At 34.9% G+C, this 19866-nt stretch overlaps 1 protein-coding gene across 1 annotated transcript; it reads left to right on the top strand.

The window, feature by feature from the left end:
• The first annotated feature begins 5918 nt into the window (after positions 1 to 5918).
• On the top strand, positions 5919 to 19223 carry LOC106668818 (sodium/potassium-transporting ATPase subunit beta-2-like). Its single transcript, XM_014397948.2, has 7 exons — positions 5919 to 6214; positions 17486 to 17626; positions 17840 to 17956; positions 18074 to 18252; positions 18449 to 18556; positions 18625 to 18793; positions 18853 to 19223. Exons 1-7 carry the CDS (start codon positions 6058 to 6060, stop codon positions 18960 to 18962), a joined length of 981 nt encoding a protein of 326 aa, XP_014253434.1. The 5' UTR covers positions 5919 to 6057; the 3' UTR covers positions 18963 to 19223.
• Positions 19224 to 19866: the final 643 nt, after the last annotated feature.

The raw sequence follows: 19866 nt of genomic DNA, 5'->3' as shown, positions 1-19866 counted from the left end.
CTTCCTGAAACTTGGGGCTACCTTTCTTCCAAAGGTCTCTATTCATTATGTTGAAGGGAGATATCGAGAGATAGTTTGGTGACTTTTATTAGAAACATTTACTTCTAAAAACTAGTGAATGGGCAGACTTAAAAAATAGCTAAAAAACTCCTATGTTTGTTTTCTTATTTAAAAAGTTCTTAAAAACACTAAAAATGTAAAATTACGTGTATTTGTACATAGGAACATATAGGATAATGTAAAAAAGTGAATGTTTAACTATTTAATTTGTATATAAAGATTCGTAACATATACATTTAGGTTAATATTGTTATATTATTATGTATTTATTGTGCTGTATATATTACATGGTTTTATATATTTATATGTTGTTGCTTTGCCGGCCGATTTTTCTCTGCATTGCAAAAACCGATTTTATAATTGCAAAATTTTCGTTTTCAAAAAAAAAAAACCTTATCAGGAGATTCTGGAGATAATATTTAGAAATCGTACCCTAGGGAGAAACCGGATTGAACTAGATGGTAAACCACCAAAATTAAATCGTCCCTGCCGCCAAACGGGCATAAACACTAGAAACATTGTCTTTGTTTAAATTTAAAAGTGAAATATGAACCTTCTGGGTGTACTTTTCGAAACAGCAATTAAAAGCTAAGCAAGCAAAAGTAAGTTCGCCGTTCGTGTTCTTGTCACATTGGCTTAAGACGACTCTTTTTTTCTTTTATTGGTCTATAACTTTTACAAGATGCTCTATTTGCCAAATCGACAGCCGTATCGTAAAATGTGTGTTTTTACGAGCGAATTTCACCCTCACACTTTAATTGAAAAAAGAGTATTGACTAGATTCATCTAGGGAACTGTTTATTACATGTAAATAGCAAATTAATGCGGTTAAAAAAATGTGCACACTCTATTCGCCCTCGCCAAATTAGTAACATTGATGATTGTTTATATTAATTATCCAGAAGTAGCCAGACTAACAATAAGACGAAAAACGAAAAAGCCAATTGTGTGTACTTAGTTAAAACTGTACTTATTAAAAAAAAAAGCTGCAGTATATAACATATACAATAACCTACAGTACTAACAAGGGGACGACCAGGTTGGTGGGTAAAGGATTTGGACCAAACTTTTTTGGTGATTCTAATCTCCAAAATGTAGGACACGTATCGGCCCACTTCTTGTGAAGGTCCCCTGGTTTCGCCAAATTTTTTAAAAAGTTGAAATTTCCGTTTTTTAATATTTTTATTTCACTGCTCTACTTGGTCAAATCAATTATGTAAATATATCATTTTACCGCATTTTTTTAAATGTAGATTACAATAAAAACATAGCAAAAGCTATCAAAGTTTATCAATAACCAAAAAATTTCTAAAAACCAAATATTTTCAAGTATACTCAAATTTTTCATAAAATCAAATTTTTTTAATTCATTTATTTTTTACTTTTTTACTCAAATATGTTTTTTCATCAAAGAAAACACTTTTTTCAGTTTCACGTTTCAGATAGCATAGATAATCTTTTAGGTGATGAGGAATGTAGCCAAATAATTCTTTTTTGTTTTTCGTTGTTGTGTATTTGTACTTTAATAGAGAGAGGTAAGTGAAGCTAGAGGGGATTTTACACTTCCAGGATATTTTTGTTTTTAAATCTGCTAGTTTTTACCATCAAATGGCGAGAAATGCATCAATGCAAAATCAATAGTATCAATGTTCTTTGTTCCTAGGTTTATATATACAAATTGGTGGTTGGCCCTAAACTGTGCTAACGCAGTTGGGAGGGCATGGATAAAGGGCTTAGAGAAAGAATTAATATCCTGGGAAGACGCCAGGCTGCGCGTGGTAGAGGAAAAAGACCTTCCACGACCGCAGATAGTAGTGGGAAACATCCCAAATTGCCACACGGAAAGGGATACTATTGAGAAAATCCTTGGGTTTCTCAAGAAACCAAATGGAGGATTCCAAATAGAGGCCTACAAGTTTGTCGAAAGAAAGGAGGAGGACAAATTAGTGATCCTTACCATGTCCATCGATCAATCGTATCAAGTCGCATCAAGTCAGTAGAGGCTCTAAAGAAAATGGACGGAGTAAATTTCAGATTTTGTACAGGAAAGCTGAATATCAAATCCAAAAAACAAGACATGCAAGAAACGGACAAGCCCGGTTCCTCTGAAGGGATGGAGTCCTAGAGGAAGAGAGCACTACACCAATCCCAAGTACATCGGGTGTGCAGAAAAAGGAACCAACTCCGAAACCAAAAACCAATCCATCAAAAGGACATAAGCCCCAAGAGGAAAAGAAGGATCAAGGACAAAGAAGCAGGGAGGACATGATGAAATATAGACCTCCCCTTACCTCAGGACGTGGTAAAATTAGGCACCAACAACTTAGGGGATAAGAAAAACGAGGGTGGATAAATAAATTCCACAGTACTGGAATGCGTCCAGGTGAACCTGCACCATGCAAAGGCGGTGACCGACGGCCTCTTCTCCTGGAAACACCTAGTCATTGCCCTGACCCAGGAACCATGGGTAAGTGAGGCGTAATGAAAACGATACTATTAAATGCAGGTAAATTGGTTTACTGTAGGGATCATGATAAACCTAGAGCCGCCATATTAATGAACCCGAAGGTGAAGTTTTTATATGTTACAGATTACATCACCAGAGACCTGGTTGCAGTGCAAATAGAAGGACCATTCTTCTCGGGAATGGGCAAAACTATATGGGCGACTACCTATTTCCTAGGAGAGGACTTAAAAACACCTTCAGAACTGCAAAAACAACATCCACTTCATATAGAGGTGTGATGCAAAAACACGTCATATCAGCTGGGGGAGCACCGGTTTCAACAAAGAAGGTGAATCTCTTTTTAATTACTTATTAGCAAATAAAGTAGTGGTGAGTTGCAGAGGTACCAAATCAACTCTTTCGTGACTATTTCGAGAAGTGAGGACGTATATTAGTAACAAAATAAAAAAAGTGGCATGCTTCCTCGGAAACATCTATGTTCGATCACAGAATCATATGCTTTGTGGTGTAGGCAAATAAGTCAACACCGCAGTTTATCTTAAGAGGACTCTCAGCTCTATCAAGCATATCTTAAGCTAGAAACAGAAGGGCTAAACTTTGCAGTTAAAAACATACAGGGACTAGATCAACTAATTGAAAGGTTGACAAAGGCAATCATTACAGTCTATGGAAGATGAAACTCCAAAAACCAAAGGGACAAACAGAGATGTTCCATGGTGGATAATGAACTAAATGGCCTTTTTTCAAACTTTTCAAGAGCAAAAGGGACAGGCAAATGGGATGAATACAAAAACTCCCTAACTGAATACAATAAAGCTCTGAGAAAAGCAAAAAGAAAGACATTTCTGTAAAGGGATTAGATAGGCTTCCCATTTCGACCAAGACACAAAACATTCTAACGAAAGGATTCTCAGCCAAAATTATTCTAAAGGCAGATGGAGTAGAACCAACGACGAGAGAAGCACCCTGGAAGAGATGATGCGGTCCACTTCCCGAGGGCTAAACGTGTTGATGACAAACATAGACCTGGAAAAGACCGAGCAGAAGCTGCCAACTGCTCAAAAAGGCAAGGACTCGCTCGGGCAACATATTGACTCCCAACAAAGTTAAATTGGCATTTAATCCCTACAAATCACCAGGAGAGGACAATGATTTCCCCATGATATTGCAACAGGGATTAGAATAGTAGTTAACATTTTCAGAGCCATCTATTAACTAGCACATATCCCAGTGATATGAAGTCACACAAGGCTTGTGTTCGTACCGAAAGGAGGAAATTGCGACCCAATAAGCCTAACTTCCCTTGTCCAGAAGACCATGGAGAAAATTATAGGCCAAAAAATTAAGGACGATCATCTTGAAAAAAATCCTTTTCATGACCAACAGCATGCATGGTATGGTAAGGTATGGCAGAAAAGGATACTAGGAAGCGGGGTTTGTACGCCCCAGGCACTGCAGCCTTCTGGCTTATTGTACCTTAGTTCCTTAGTTCAGTTAATAGACTCAATCCTTCTTCTTAGAAGTATCAGGTCATTGACTGTTGCTGCTGCAATTTGATTCCCTAATTTTTTCCGTACGCTAGGTTAAACCTCCATTGAGCTGTTGCTTCGCATTCGAAGATGATATGAGTGGCTGTTTCCTCCTCCTCATTACATAATCTGCATATGGGATCATCGCTATATATACCCATGTTGTGTAGATGTTTTCTCAGATGCCAATGACTGGTTAGTAGACCTACCACTCCTCTGAGTTTGGCCCTCTCCAATTGCAGCAGTGTTTTTGCCAGTCTCGGTGAGGGTTGTTTCATCATAAGTTTACTATGTCTAGCACCGCTAGAGTTTATCCACTTCTCCTTTTGTTTTGCTTGGATCCATTCTGCGATGGAGGATTCTATATTTGTTTTTGTTATCCCAAGAATAGGTTCGGGGCCTTTGTATGGTCTTGCAGATCCTGCTCTGGCCAGTCTGTGTGCTTTCTCGTTACCCAAAATTCCACTGTGCCCTGGCTCGCAAGATATCATCAGGTTGTTGTGTTTCCCCAGGTTTTGGAGATTTTGGATGCATTCACTGACTAATTTTGATGTGATTCTTTTACATGGTAATGCTTTAATGGCTGCTTGGCTATCTGATCTTATGAGTATTTTTTTGTCAGTGTAACCACTTTTAAGATTTTCCAGGGCACAAGCATTGATGGCATGCATTTCTGCTTGACAGACCGAAGTGTACTTCCCTAATGAGTTTGATTGCTCATGTTTTGAGGTTGTACAGAAAACGCCTGAAACAGCACGCATACCAAAAGTTTAGATCCACAGAGACGGCCATAAACAAATTGGTGGAACAAGTTGTCAAATCATTTTAGGAAGATAGGGAAATAGCACTCTGTTGCATCATGGATATAGAGGGAACCTTTGTTAACACCTCGTACAAGTGATTGAAACAGATATACAAAGAAAAGGTATAGACCACCCGACTACGCTGAACTTGGTGATGAGGCCACCAGCCTCCGCCACACCACCACCGCCTCCGCCTAATATTCACCTCACCTCCTCATCGCCTCACTCCACCTTATATTTAACAAATATCTACTAAGATGACGAATAAAATACATTTAATCGATAGTTCACATCTTGAAATCACCTTTTATTGTATGGGAATATGCTGGACGTTTTAGAAAACATTCTCCTCCTCATTTTGTTGACTTAAATAATAATGATCTAAAATTGATAATGCTTTAACAATATATATTAATATTATTTTTTAACTTATGGTTTATTGTTATAATATAGTAAAATTATTAGTTACACATGAAGGTAGTGTGGTTTTAGGAAATCGATTGGTCCAGGAATCCAAAATTGAAGGTCCTCGAGTTGTATGTTTAGATATAAGTTCCAAATCATTGATAGGATGTAATTTTGTGGTAGATATTGGGAATAGGATTTTACTCATACATTCTGGGGGTCGGTAACTCAGCACATTGGACAACATATGACAATATGCTGAGGAGCAAATATCGTAAGAAGGGTTCATGTAAAAATGTATCTAGTGTTAAGTACTGGATCTCTAACAGATCTAATTTAATAAATTAATTATTCAGTTATAACGTTCAGAAAAGAAAAAATGTAGCAATAAAGATACTTGGATTTTTACAGTGACAAATGTATGTTGCATGTAAAAATAGAAACGACATCGGAATTAACGATATAATTATTCTTTATAAGCTACGGTAGGGAAAAGTTAAATCCTTCTACAATTTACTACTTAAAAATTAAATATTATTATTGTTAGATTTTACTTCTACGCATTTGTCATTCATGAATTCGTGCACTGATTTTTTCGCTTCTGTTTATTACGTGTCATGTTTGTCTCTTTTCGGTCCCACTTTCCAGAATTAATTGTTTGTCGGAAAGAGACCCGAGGGCGGCCGGGAGGACATGGAGGTGGGTTTATCTTTGGTATAAAAGCCATCACGACTCGTAGTGGGGAGCGCCAGTCGGTGTCTGCAGTTCCACAGTGCCAGTGACCAGTGCCAGTATGTCCAGGAAGGTCTCACCACCGGCGGCCGGCGTCGAATACGAGTGGGAGTTCGCGAAGCCCTGGGACGACAACAGGACCGCCTGGGAGAAATTCTGCACCACCCTGTACAACAGAGAAGAATGCACCGTCCTGGGCAGAACACCCAAAAATTGGTGTAAGTCATCACAGCGGCAGATGTCAAAACGTTTGCCCTTTTAGTAGCAATTTTTAAATTGTACCTCATGTGTCGGACAAAATTCGGTGCACTTTGAAAAGTAGTGAAACGTATTTAATGTCGGGACTAGAATGGGAAAAGTCAGGCTTTTCTACGTGAGTTGAGATACTGTAATTCGATAACACGAGTACATAATATTTACTTTCAACAAACAAATCTTATGTCATACCTTTAACGCCTTGTCACAAGGCTGGACTATTTCGAAAAACAGAATAAAATTTACTTATTAGATTTTAATTATCAAATTTTTACGTTTACAATTAATTAAACGAAATTAAAATTAACGAATCCATCGACGAGGGTGGATGATACACTCTTAACTTCGACTCTTTCGACTTGATCGCGAAGTCGTTTTAATTCTTATGGTTTTTTTTTAAAGCCAAAACAGATGAACCCAAACCACGACAGTCTTGACATAGACAGAATAAATTAACGTTAGAAATAAACAAGAACAACAGAAATGTAGTGCTAAAAATAACGTCAGTTTGTACAATCACGTTTAATTTCATTTTTGACTAAATAATTTACACAGTCAAATAAATAGTTAACAAAGCCGGATTATACGGTGCGTTGAAAAAGTTCAAATCTCATTTCACCATTTTAAAAGAATTTATTGTGATTTTATGTAAATATATTATGTATTATAATTTTTAGTGATATGTCCAAAAAAACTGTTGTTCAATTCAGTAGTGGTGAATGTTATTCTTTTAAATTACTTTTTATAATTAAGATTTAAAACTATTTTATGCAGGATTTCTTTGAATAAAAATATAATATAACGTTATAATTTTACTCATTGTGTCTATTAAACGAATTAATTACAATATTTTATTTAATGACCTAAAAGCTGTTAAAAAATGTCAATAGAGATAAGACTGATGTTTTGAATAACGTAAGTAATTACTTTGTTTTTTAAGGAATTCAGTATCTTATCGAAATTAATTGCAATAATCGGTTATTTCTAATTTCTAAACTTGGCTGTTTTCGTGAACATAAATAGGCTCAACCTTATATGCGACCCGTTATACATAGAATACGTGAAAGTTTTTCGTTACCCCTCCTTTCGACATTTAAGGTTTATTTCTTTTCTTTATATGCCCAGTTTTAGATGTTATTTTTTTATGATCATAACTGACTATGAACGATGAACTAGATTATCGACCTGCTGGAAACATTGTCTTTTCGGAGGATCTACGGAAGAGGTCAAATACAGAGAAAACTTCCTTTCGGTTTTCGCCGAGCTTTCGACAGTTTTATACTGTCATCTTCAGGGCCTGTTTTATTATCATATAAAAAAACAATTAAAACATGAAAACAATTTGTTTTTAAAAGCTCGGCGAAAACCGAAAGGAAGTTTTCTCTGTATTTGACCTCTTCCGTAGATCCTCCGAAAAGACTTCATAACTGATTATATCTCATGGGATGAATTATTTGTGAAAAATGACTTTTATGGTAAATTGAACGATTTAGTTTTAAATTTATTGTGTTGAGATGGGTTCCGTCTAATAATTTCATAATTTAGTGGTTTTTTTTTGTTAAAATATACAGGGTGATACATACGCTCGTAAGACAATATGAACCGTGGTCCGATTCTCAACTTTTTCGCAGATATTCAACAATTTGTTTTTATTTATTTATTTTTTTCAACTATCTACGGTTTTTTACATTTTTGGAGAACCAAAGGAAAAAAACAACCTAAATCTTACAAAGACTGTTAAATTTAAAATTTATAATTTTTTAAAATTTTATTTAAAAAATGCAATTTCTTCTTAAAGGAAATGGAACGCTCTTTTCAATGTTTTTTAATTTACCCAAAAAATGAATAGTTGAAGAGCTAGGAGTAAACTTATAACGAAAATCGCATAGTCGGAAAAAAACAACAACATAAAAGTTGAATATTTGCGATGGGGTTAATCTAGTAATTCAACTTTTTGTCTTGGAAATTTTTTTTTTCTCAACTACTTATTGTTTTCACGTAAGGTCTTGGTTGAGAAAAAAAAGTTAGCACCAGCCGAAGGTCGTGGGTTCGAATCCCGCTCGTGACACTAACTTTTTCATCTCAACCTTGACCTTACATAAAAAGAATAATTAATTGAAATAATTAGCATGGTCAATTTGACCAATAAACATAAATGGATTCCTCAACTTTAACTTAATAAAAAAGCACAAAAATCAATAAAACAAAAAAGAGAAAATGAACATGGCGAACAAGCAAAGCCGAAAAATCGGACAAAATATCTACATTAATCACAAACAAAATAAGAACAACAATACATAAATTGTAAAACTGAACTCTAACCTATTAAAAACTTTAAAAAAAATTAACATAAAAATCAAACAAAGCATATACAAAAGAGACAATGAAGATAGTGAACCAAATTACGTTGGATTTTTCATTTTTTAAAACTTTTTTTTATTTATTTTCCATACTGAATAGGTGTAGAGCTAAGAGTAGATTTTTTACGAAAATCGCAGATAGCCTAAAAAAACAACACATAAAATATTGAATATTTGCGAATGGTTGAAGATCATACGAACGTTTTTGTTGCATTTGAGGTAGAAACACCTGACAAACTTTGTCGTACGAGTAGCGAATCATCCTGCATACAATGATTCATGATTTATAAGATTCATTCGGTTCCCTTATCAAATATAGTTTGATTTTACATTCGACCGTTCCAGTATTAATTACAATTATTAATGAGTATGTCCTGAAGTTTGAAGTCCTTTTTGAGCCCTATGTATTATTTAGTTTTATTGCCATAAATTTAAACGTTTTTGACAATTGTATGATAAAGCTTTTAATTTTATTGCTATAGGAAGCGGTACTCGGTCGGGAGTACATTGATGTGCAGTAGATATCCATAGACGTTTAAATAGTATCCACATTTATGTATTTATTTTTATTGGTTTCTTGTCTTCCATATTAGCCAGAGGCGAAATTGATTAAATATGGTCAGGCTTCGGTGGGAATTGAACCCACACCGCGGGGGCTACGACCAGTCTAGCATGCAGACCACCGGGCTATCGCGATCCCTATCCTAATTTTGTTTAAGGATATTGTTAGCGCAAACAGCATTTTTTGGGATCAATAAAGTAAAATATATCGGACAAACCGGTTAAAACCCATCCTTATCAGAAAATCCTTTCGGCGAGGGGACTGTTTCATTTCATTTTATAAAACACTCGGTCAAGAAAGGTACCTTCTCAAAAAATACTAGGAGAATTATTACTTGGAGATATCATTTTAGATAACTATCATATCAAATTTGTCGTTATACATTATTTGTGACCAAAGTGACATTTATAAAGTTGTATTATATTAATCGCGAGGAACTAAAAGAATATTACTTTTCAAGCAAATTCCCAACAAGAAATGGTTCATTTTGTTGAACACTTTCACTTTGTATTTTTATTTTTAGGCTAGATTTTTTTAACGATCAAAAAAGCTCATGTTGAATTTGGTTGAATGTGGGGTAAATAAATAAAATACAACTTAAACAAGAAAATGGGAGATCCTTAATAACAAAATTATTGATCATTGCGGCAACGTTTTGTTATTTGTGATAAATATTTATTATCATATTATTCATGAATGTAGAGAAGAAATTTGCCAAATTCCGGTGTACGATTTGTTTAGGTAATTTTGTGTTGGTAAATCTTTAGTAAATACATAATATAAATGTAATTATAATAAGGGAAACCTTTAGATTTTCACACTTTTCACATATTGGATTGTTCGACCCTTCCTTCTGCACGTAAATCTAAAAAAAAAAAAAAAAAAGAAAAGAAAATAACAGTAACGACTGAACTAAATCTGTTTAAATGGTTATTTGTGAGAGTATCACCCCACAGGCACACGGAGATATCTCACAATTTGGCAAAATGATGGTCTGGCAAAGTTGCCTTTCTTCTTTGAAATTGTCGAACAAAACTTTTTTATTTATTAAGCCAAGTTGGATAGTTCATCGAAAAAAAATGAAATTTACTTACCTGAATGAATTTACTACTAATTTCTGTTACAATTTTTCTTTTATTTTCTATTTGTTTAACTTACTTTTTTTCTTCCAAACATGCATATATTTCTTAACCACAAAATTATGCGATGCATTCACCTCTCTCCATATAATATGCCGTATTAATAAATTAAAAATAACCTTTATTTTCACACCCTCTAAACTTCATATCCACATATGTATATTTATTTAATAATATTTTTACTTTCTTGCCATATTATTGCTATAAAACCTTCAAAAAAGGCAGAAAATCTGTCGACCTGCAAAATTGTCAGATAATTGTCTTTTCTTTTTTGTCATTGTTATTATTTACTGATTAATTAGAGATTTTCATTTTTATTTTCTTTATCGATCTTCCTACTTCCTTCAGAATCAAACGTATATAAACAAAGCATATTAATATCTCACTAACACTCTCAACACGATACACAATAATTTATCGTGCCAACGTTTCGATCTTTATTGAGATCATCTTCAGGGCCTCGGATTTACAAACATTGTTTACATTTAACAAATACATGTAGCAATACATGTAACAATACCTGTACATATGTAACAACTACATGTATTTGTTAAATTTAAACAATGTTTGTAAATCCCAGGCCCTGAAGATGATCTCAATAAAGATCGAAACGTTGGCACGATAAAGAAAATGTTTTTCTGAAACCTACATCACACCAGACCGCATCTCACGATTTCCGAATAATCATCGACTAACGGTCACTACTCACCACACAAATTTAAACAATGTTTATAAATCCCAGGCCCTGAAGATGATCTCAATAAAGATCGAAACGTTGACAGGAAAAAGAAAATGTTTTTCTAAACCTACATCACACAAGGCCGCATCTAACGATCTCTAATTAATCATTAATTAACGGTCATTAAATACCACACATTTTTAATTACTTAAAAAATAATATAAAACTATTTCGTGTTGATGATATTAAATGCGTTTTATCTAGCAAGTTTTTTATGCATTTTTGCTGGCAAAATATTGAATAAATAATTTTGAAATAGAACATGCGTTTTGGTTAAAAAAGAGAAAAAAGAAGAAAATAAGTATTTATTTAAACGAAAAACTTTTTGTAAGGGTACAGATAATAAAAAGAGCTCATTGATGCCCAATTAAATATTTATTTATTTTATTTATTTTTTTTTTACGAGGGTTCGCAACAGCAGACGTTATATAAACCCTCGGGGTGCCGGTGTTTTTGAATAAAAGCCCATTTGTAAGTACATATGTCGGGTTCGAATCCAGCGGCCCTGCATTACCTTTTACCTTACACTTTACAGTGATAATCGCCATGCCAACGCCTAAATCGTTGCGGCCACCGACGCCCCATTTAAATATTTATTGTACTATGTTAAATGTTTTTCGGCATTTTTTGGTCTGTATTATTGTTCATCTCTATGTTCTGCAAGATGTTCGACACCTGCTAGTTAATGTAAATATTAAAAACAATCAAGACAATAGAAAACCTCACATTCCCGTCAGAATCGCCCACCTCCGGTGTTGGCAGTCCGGTATCAGACCTTGGTCTTATCCAGCCACCGAGGTTGTAGCACCCAACGCAATCTTAAACTCTTTCCCATTTACATACCATTCACTAAATTACGGTGGTGGAGTACTCGATATATCTACATATTATACAACTAACGTAATTGAGGATCGATGGGGTACTCAGTATTCCGCCACCGGACCTTTCGCAACAGTACACATTCTCGCTAATAAACACATTCACTCTCAGGACACGCTAGGGATACAAACTACATACAATAAAACAACCCTGTTTCCTCCAAGTATCGGATATGCGACCCAGATGCTAGCTCAAGAACAATTCTCATGTCTGGTGGCATTCTCTATATCTAGCCAAGGAATTGCACCCTAAACAAGGTGGGACACATCGAGCAACCTTTCACTGCATGCTGGACTCATACTTTGACGTCAAAATCTCGCGATTACATCTCTGTTTTAAATAATAATTCAATTAGCTTCTTCATTTTTTCAGTGTTGTACTTCTGTTTGTAAAAGAAAGTCATTGGATTCACATTAATATAATGGAATCAGTTAAAAGCTATGAGGTTTTTCTGGCATCGATCTAAAACAAACTTTTGTTATTCTCTCAATTTGGGTAGCTTTTCCTGCAAATTTAAAGGATGAATTTTAATTTCATCTTGATAGTTTACATTTAATAAAAAATACAAAACGATAAAATGTATTTTGGAAAATAAAAATCCTATATAAAAAAACTTCTTAGACGACGTAACACGTACTTTGAAATTTAAATATAACACAAACGTCACGTAAGTTTTATTATAAAAAGGTGATAAAATAAAAAAAGATATAGTTTCGAGTTTGTTAGTTAGTTCGTATTTGTTGTTGAAGTTATTTGGTATCTAGTTTTGTGCATATTTATTTATACACGAGGGCCAAGATGGTCAATGTTAATAGCGGGGTTATCGAAATAGCGCACATACTCCGCCTATCACGTAATGGTCTGCAGGTTTGGATTTCATTCTGAAAGCTTTTTGTTGCCTTCTCACACCTGAACACAAGCTAATTGGCCACACTTATTTGCATACACGTGCGACAGGCGTCAAAGGTTTTGCGCTGCTTGTCACCGATAAATGTGAGCACAAAATAACAGTTTCCTTTTAAGAAAAACACAGATAGTATCGAATTATAAAATATTAATTGTTTAATTAATTGTAATGTTCTATTGATTTTTGTTGTGTAAATGATTTTTTAAAATTATTCATAATTTTTGGAGATTTATTCTTGTCCATGCCGCTTTATTTGAATTAAATATGATGTTGGGGCGTCAGTGGCCGCAACAGTTTAGGCGTTGACACGGCGCTCATCACTGTAAGGTGAAGGTCCCGGGTTCGAATCCAGCGGCCCTGCATTCAAACCCGACATACTTACAAATGGGCTTTTTTTTCCAAAAACATCGGCACCCCGAGGGTAGTTGAAATACCCTCGTTAAAAAAAAAGTAAATAAGTAAATATATATGTATGCTGTAATGTTGGGCTCTATAATTGTAATATAATTTTTTGCAGTCTCTGTAAATAATAAGTATAATTATTGTTTAAATTGATTTATAATGTTTATGTAAAGTGTGTTGAGAAGAAAAGTTAAGTCTCACAAGCGGGACTCGAACCCACGACCTCCCCGTGGGTTCGTCGAGTCCCGCTCGTGAACTAATTTTTCATCTCAACCACACTTTACATAAAAATTATAAATCAGGTTAAATAATCACTTTTGTTAATTAGGCCCAACTAAAAACATGTAGATAATTATTGTTGTTGAAGAAAAAATATTTTGTATGTTCAAATCAAAAATATTTTTCAGGGATAAGATTTACTTTAATAAATAAATCATCCTTGCCACTTCTAATTTAATTTTCGAATGATAATTTTTTCAAATTAAATTTTCTTGACGTAGCGCAAGCCTTCGATCGAATCTGGCACCGGGAGCTTCTCTTCAAGTTATAGGCTCTACTCCCATCTACTACCTGATCCTAAGATCTACCTATCCAAAATCTCTTTCTTTCTTGTCGGGGCTGGAGTACGCAAGGAAGCATCCTAGGTCCTCTTCTATATACGATTTACACTGCCGATATCACCCTAAATCCTAAAACATCTTTCGACACTTATCCTTTCCTCGCATCAAAACTCAGAAATAGCTACCTCCAACATTGAAAGCCATCAATAAATAGATCAAAAAATGGAGAATAAAAATCAATCTAAATAAACGCATCCACATGACCTTTACTCCCCGCCGAGCATTCCATCTCCCTGCTTTAATAACTAGTACTTATACCAATTGCTGACATAGAAATATCAAGGCATGTTTCTCTATAAAAGACTGACATGGAACCCCTACATTAATATGAAAAGACAGGAATTTAACAAACGATATGAACTTGTAAGTACGATCAAAACTTACACTAACGAACAAACTGTTAATATACAAGACAGTACTCCGACCCATCTGGACCTAAGGAATAGAACTGTGGGACTCAACCAAACGCCCCAAATCCAAAATAATTCAGTAACTGCAGTCAAAAATTCTCCATGAGAACATCAATGCCCCTTATTACGTCTCGAACTTTACCCTACACAACGACCTCCAAATTCCTTTTATTAACCTTTCCCGTCATACAAAATTCTATAACTCCATATATGCACACTAACCCACATTTCCAACAAATTCCCTACAAAATTCCGTCAGATCAACCCGCCGTCTGAATCGGCAATGGCCAAGGGCCCTACTTAATAACAATAGGTTAGATCGTAATGTCGTACCGTTTATGTACATACACATTTGTATATGATTTTTTCACTAACTGTTAAATTTGTTAATAAACATAATATATATATTTCAATTAATTAAGGTTTTTAGTTGAGATATAAAAGTCAGTGTCACGAGCGGGATTCTAACCCACGATCTCTGGCTAGATACGCCGCTGCTCTACCACTTGAGTTCACGATAGCTCAAGTGGTAGAGCAGCGGCGTATCTAGCCGAAGATCGTGGGTTCGAGTCCCGCTCGTGACACTGACATTTTTGTCTCAACTAAAGACCTTAATTAATTGAAAGATATTAATTGGTCAAGCGGATCACGAAAAATAGTGAATTTAATAATATATATAATTTGTTTGTTGCATCTCTAGATGCAGGTACAAATTTCGTACAAATTTAAAATAAAAATCTAAAATTGACACCAAGCATTATTACAAGCAGTTTTATGGATTTAGCCTTGGTACTTATATAATTTTTTAAACCAGGAACTAGATGTTGATTAAGGGCCCTTGGCAAATTAGGGTTCATTCTACTGGTCACGGAAACCGAGCCTGGACTTCATTAGTGCATAGCGTTTCAATCGAGTTCTTTTATCTTCTAGGAAGCCTCGTATGACTTTCGGTAAACCGTTTACTGACCCTTACAGAAATTACAAAAACTTAAAATATTGGATTATTTGTTAAAACTCTCTTTTGCCCGGCCTTCAGATAGTTAATTATGTTTGCAAAAGTAATTGAGAAAGCACGATGTCAGCTTGTTGAGCGTTTTCTAATTAATGGGTCAGGTCTGAAACAGAAATAAGTCGAGTGAAAATAATTTGTAACACCCTTCACTTGGAATTCCGGCTATTTCAACGGACATCTAATTTCTAGATGAAGCTTAGGCGGATTTTTGAAAACGGAAAGTCAGCTTCTTCACCGTGCTCCAAAAGGAGTCCAGGACGGGTCCCTCGTGACTGTGGATACGTATCGTCTCCCTGCAGTTTGTGAATCAAAATGAATTATTGTTATTTTGTATTTGCCTCGGATTCTAGAACGTTGCGAGAATCTGCTTATTTTGCTCGATCGTTGCAGGTGAATAGTGGCACGTTTTCAATAATAGTACGTAACATCCTCCACATCCGTTTCCTTTACGCTTTATACTCTGTGGAAAATCTGTTACACCAGTTTCCGAAAAATTCGAGGAAATGTTCTATCCTTTTTAAAGGGTGGCTTTTTTTTCAGTGATGTAGATATTGATTTGAGAGACATATAGTTGACTGACTTTTTTCGTTTTAAAATATGGGTTGATGTTAACCATGAAACTGTAATTTATGCACCGCTACAGCGTAAAATAATCCATGTAAAATAATAATTTTATTTGATTTATTTCTTAATTAACATAAAATTTAAACAATTATGCAAAATGGCGCCGTTTCACTTCGAAAAGTAGGATAATGCTGGCTTAATTTAAAACTGAACTCGTACAAAGGACTCTCGATTGAACATAAATTGTTTTACCCGACACCAATTTCATTCTTACTCAGAAGCTATGATTTTTGAATTAGAATTTTTATTTTTGTTGACAATACATTTGATTACTAATCACTAGGCATTTAATACTAAATTGGTATATTATTGAATCATTGCACTGAAATTAATTGAATTATTATACGGCCAACTACTTAACAAAATTCTTTCTATAATATAATTGGTTAGTGACTGTGCAAGACTCACCCAATGTTGGAGAGATTAATTGAATATTTTGTATACAGCTAATTTATTTCAACTGATACCATTTCTTCAGTACCACTCTCGTTTCTGAACTGTGACAAAACATAATTTTACCTATGTAAAAAATGTAATTTTAATTATAAAATAGGTCTTTGTTCCTTCGAGTATGCTATATGTGTTATTTATTGGAACGAATGTAATTTATTAGCGTGAATGGAGGATCTATCCCCAATCACCTCGAGGAATATCGGTACTCTTAGGTAGTAGGAACGTAATTTATTAGCGTGAATGGTGGGGCTATCCCTAATTACCTCGAGGAATATCGAGTACTCTTGGGCAGTGTGAACGTAATTCATTAGGCTATCCCTAATCACCTCGAGGAATATCGAGTACTCTTAGGTAGTAGGAAAGTAATTTATAAGCGTGAATGGAGGGGCTATCCCTAATTACCTCGAGGAATATTGAGTACTCTTAGGTAGTAGGAAAGTAATTTATAAGCTTGAATGGAGGGGCTATCCCTAATCACCTCGAGGAATATCGGTACTCTTAGGTATTAGGAACGTAATTTATTAGCGTGAATGGTGGGGCTATCCCTAATTACCTCGAGGAATATCGAGTACTCTTGGGCAGTGTGAACGTAATTCATTAGCGTGAATGGAGGGGCTATCCCCAATCACCTCGAGGAATATCGAGTACTCTTGGGCAGTGTGAACGTAATTCATTAGCGTGAATGGAGGGGCTATCCCCAATCACCTCGAGGAATATCAAGTACTCTTAGGTAGTAGGAAAGTAATTTATAAGCGTGAATGGAGGGGCTATCCCCAATCACCTCGAGGAATATCGAGTACTCGGGTAGTTTGAAGTAATTTATTAGCGTGAATAGAGGGGCATATCCCAATTTACCTCGAGGAATATCAAGTTGTAGTGTGAATGTAATTTATTAGCGTGAATTGAGGAGCATATTCCCAATTACTAGAGTACTTTGGGGTAGTGTGAATGTTAACCAGACTAATCTTATTTTTATGTTGTTTCTGAGTATTTGTATTTGTTATTTTTGTTATTTTATCCATAATTGATGAGGCCCTGAGGTGCTCACAATAGGATAAAGGATGAATATGACTATTAGTCAGGTATTTTATTTTATTTTATTTATTTTATTTTATTTTATTTTTCAGTTCAATTGTTTGTTTTCTACTCAGTATTCTATATATTCCTATCTATACTGTTTGCAATATGCATGGCTGGAATGTTAGCAACGCTAGATGAAAAATATCCTACATGGCAGTTGGACGATTCCCTCATCGGTTCAAACCCTGGTGAGATGTTTTACATCCTTAAGTATTACACAACCTACGACTGAGTAGAATTTCAACAGATAACTTTATCTGAACTGTGAACAGATTAGAGAGAATGTTTGAGGAGATTAAATTTTACAATAGTGTCTTGTTTATCGCACTAAATGCCGTTTGCAACACAATGCCAATTTTTGCTTTATTTCTTTTAGAAAATTTAGTACAGTTTTTGCACAGGTCTTGGCTTTCGGCCTATGCCCCCCAACATCGACGAGGGTTCGCTTATCTGGTATATGCCGTCCAATAAATCTACTGTTGATTTTTGGGTAAATTCAATAGATGGCTTTTTAAAAGGTAAGCATTGAATAATTAAATAATGATATAGTCCTACTGATACTTATGTATTAATAAAGGATCAATACGTCAGTCAATCTCTTATTAAATTTTAATTAAATATGTTTTATATGATAGAGTATCGAGAGCCTCCTAGGACAAAAGGTGTACGACAGGTCTGCGACTATGACCGGCCAGCAACGCCTGGTAAAGTGTGTGATGTAGACGTCAACAACATCATATGGCAAAAATGTACACAAACAGAAAAGTATGGCTATATTTCTTCATCGCCCTGCATTTTTCTCAAACTCAATAGGGTAAGAATTAAGTACATATGAGAGCAACACATCAAAATCTATGATGTGATTCAATTATAAAAGTTAAATAATAGAAAGCTCCACGTTTTTATTAAATCAAGAGAATAACAAACAAAGCAACAATTTTTTTCCTTTTCATATTTATATGCTTTAAAAGTGATATCCAAAATAGATAAACCGTACTTTTTTTATTCAGATATTTGGTTGGGAGCCTGTGTTTTATAATGACACAAATGATTTACCTCAGGACATGCCTGATGATTTGAAGGATTATATAAAAAAAGTTGCTATAGATAAGGAAAAGGTATTTTCTGATCTATTACACGCCCCAATTTATTATTGACAATTTTAAAAATTGTGTCTATTTATTAGCTTAATACCATATGGGTGAGCTGCCACGGAGAAGGGCCGTTTGACAATGAGAATGTCGGGCCGATCGATTATTACCCTCAACCAGGATTTCCAGGCTATTACTACCCTTTTCAAAACCAAGAAGGTTATCTCAGTCCTCTTGTCGCAGTACACTTTAAAAATCCAGCCAGTGAGTATGCAAAACTAGGTTGATTTTTTTATGAAGACTTACACCTCTATGATTTCCAGTGCACAGCCTCATAAACATAGAGTGCAGAATATGGGCAAAAAACGCTTTCTACAGAAAGAATCCCAAAGATAGGGAAGGTGCCGTACATTTTGAGATCCTTCTCGACTGATCGGAGCTGTTCAGTCTTGTGCATTTTCAGTATTCTACATTGTATCAGTAAAATCTTTTTGAAAACAAGTCAAAATATTCAGGTGACTGTCATAAAGTCTAGTCTTGGGACAGGATTGAAGGCTATTTCTGATCTCAGTTATTATCTCATTCACTATGATCAAAGTACTTAAGTAAGATGGGTGCAAAATCCTTTTGTTAACAAATGTTTCAATCTTTATAAAACCTGATATACTTTTCTTTAATTTTTTTTTTAAATTTCATTATTGGAATTTTTCTTTCAATATTTAATTTATACATTATGAAAAAAAATTATGTTAATTTTATTTAATAGATTACTGTGATTGTTAAATAATTATGTTTTATTAAAAATTTTGTTTGTTTAAACCTCTCCTTTTCTCCTACTTCTTTGTTGTATACAAAATATTTAAGTATTTAAATAAATACGTGGCCTCCACTGTACATCAACAACAAAGAGATACTGACATCCACTCAAGTCTAATACCTACTATATCTAGACAGCAGACTGTTTTGGAATCCCCATGCTTGCAAGGGACAAAACTTAATAGAAGACTTGGACATTAGAAAGCCTTCTAGGACTAAAATCTGAGGTGACCATCAAAACTAACCTTATACAAGCCTTTACTGTGACCCCTTTGGAATCAGAGTAGAACTATGTGGTGCTGCCTAGCCATCTAACATCCAGCGCATCCAATCCTTCCATTCAAAAGTCTTCAGGCAAATTGCCAAAGCTCCTTACTACATCACTAACCTCACTGTTCACAACTCCAGAACAAACTGATTCATTCCCAATTCCAAAAGTTTCACACCAACCTCTTAATCCATCCTTAACCCTACTGCTCCCTATTCTCACCCAACAAAACTTAACAAAAGACTTGGACACT

The sequence above is a fragment of the Cimex lectularius genome, unplaced genomic scaffold (genome assembly GCF_000648675.2).
Source record: "Cimex lectularius strain Harlan isolate CLEC.00 unplaced genomic scaffold, Clec_2.1 scaffold25, whole genome shotgun sequence".
Lineage (NCBI taxonomy): Eukaryota > Metazoa > Arthropoda > Insecta > Hemiptera > Cimicidae > Cimex > Cimex lectularius.
This window is presented reverse-complemented; position numbering and strand designations above follow the sequence as displayed.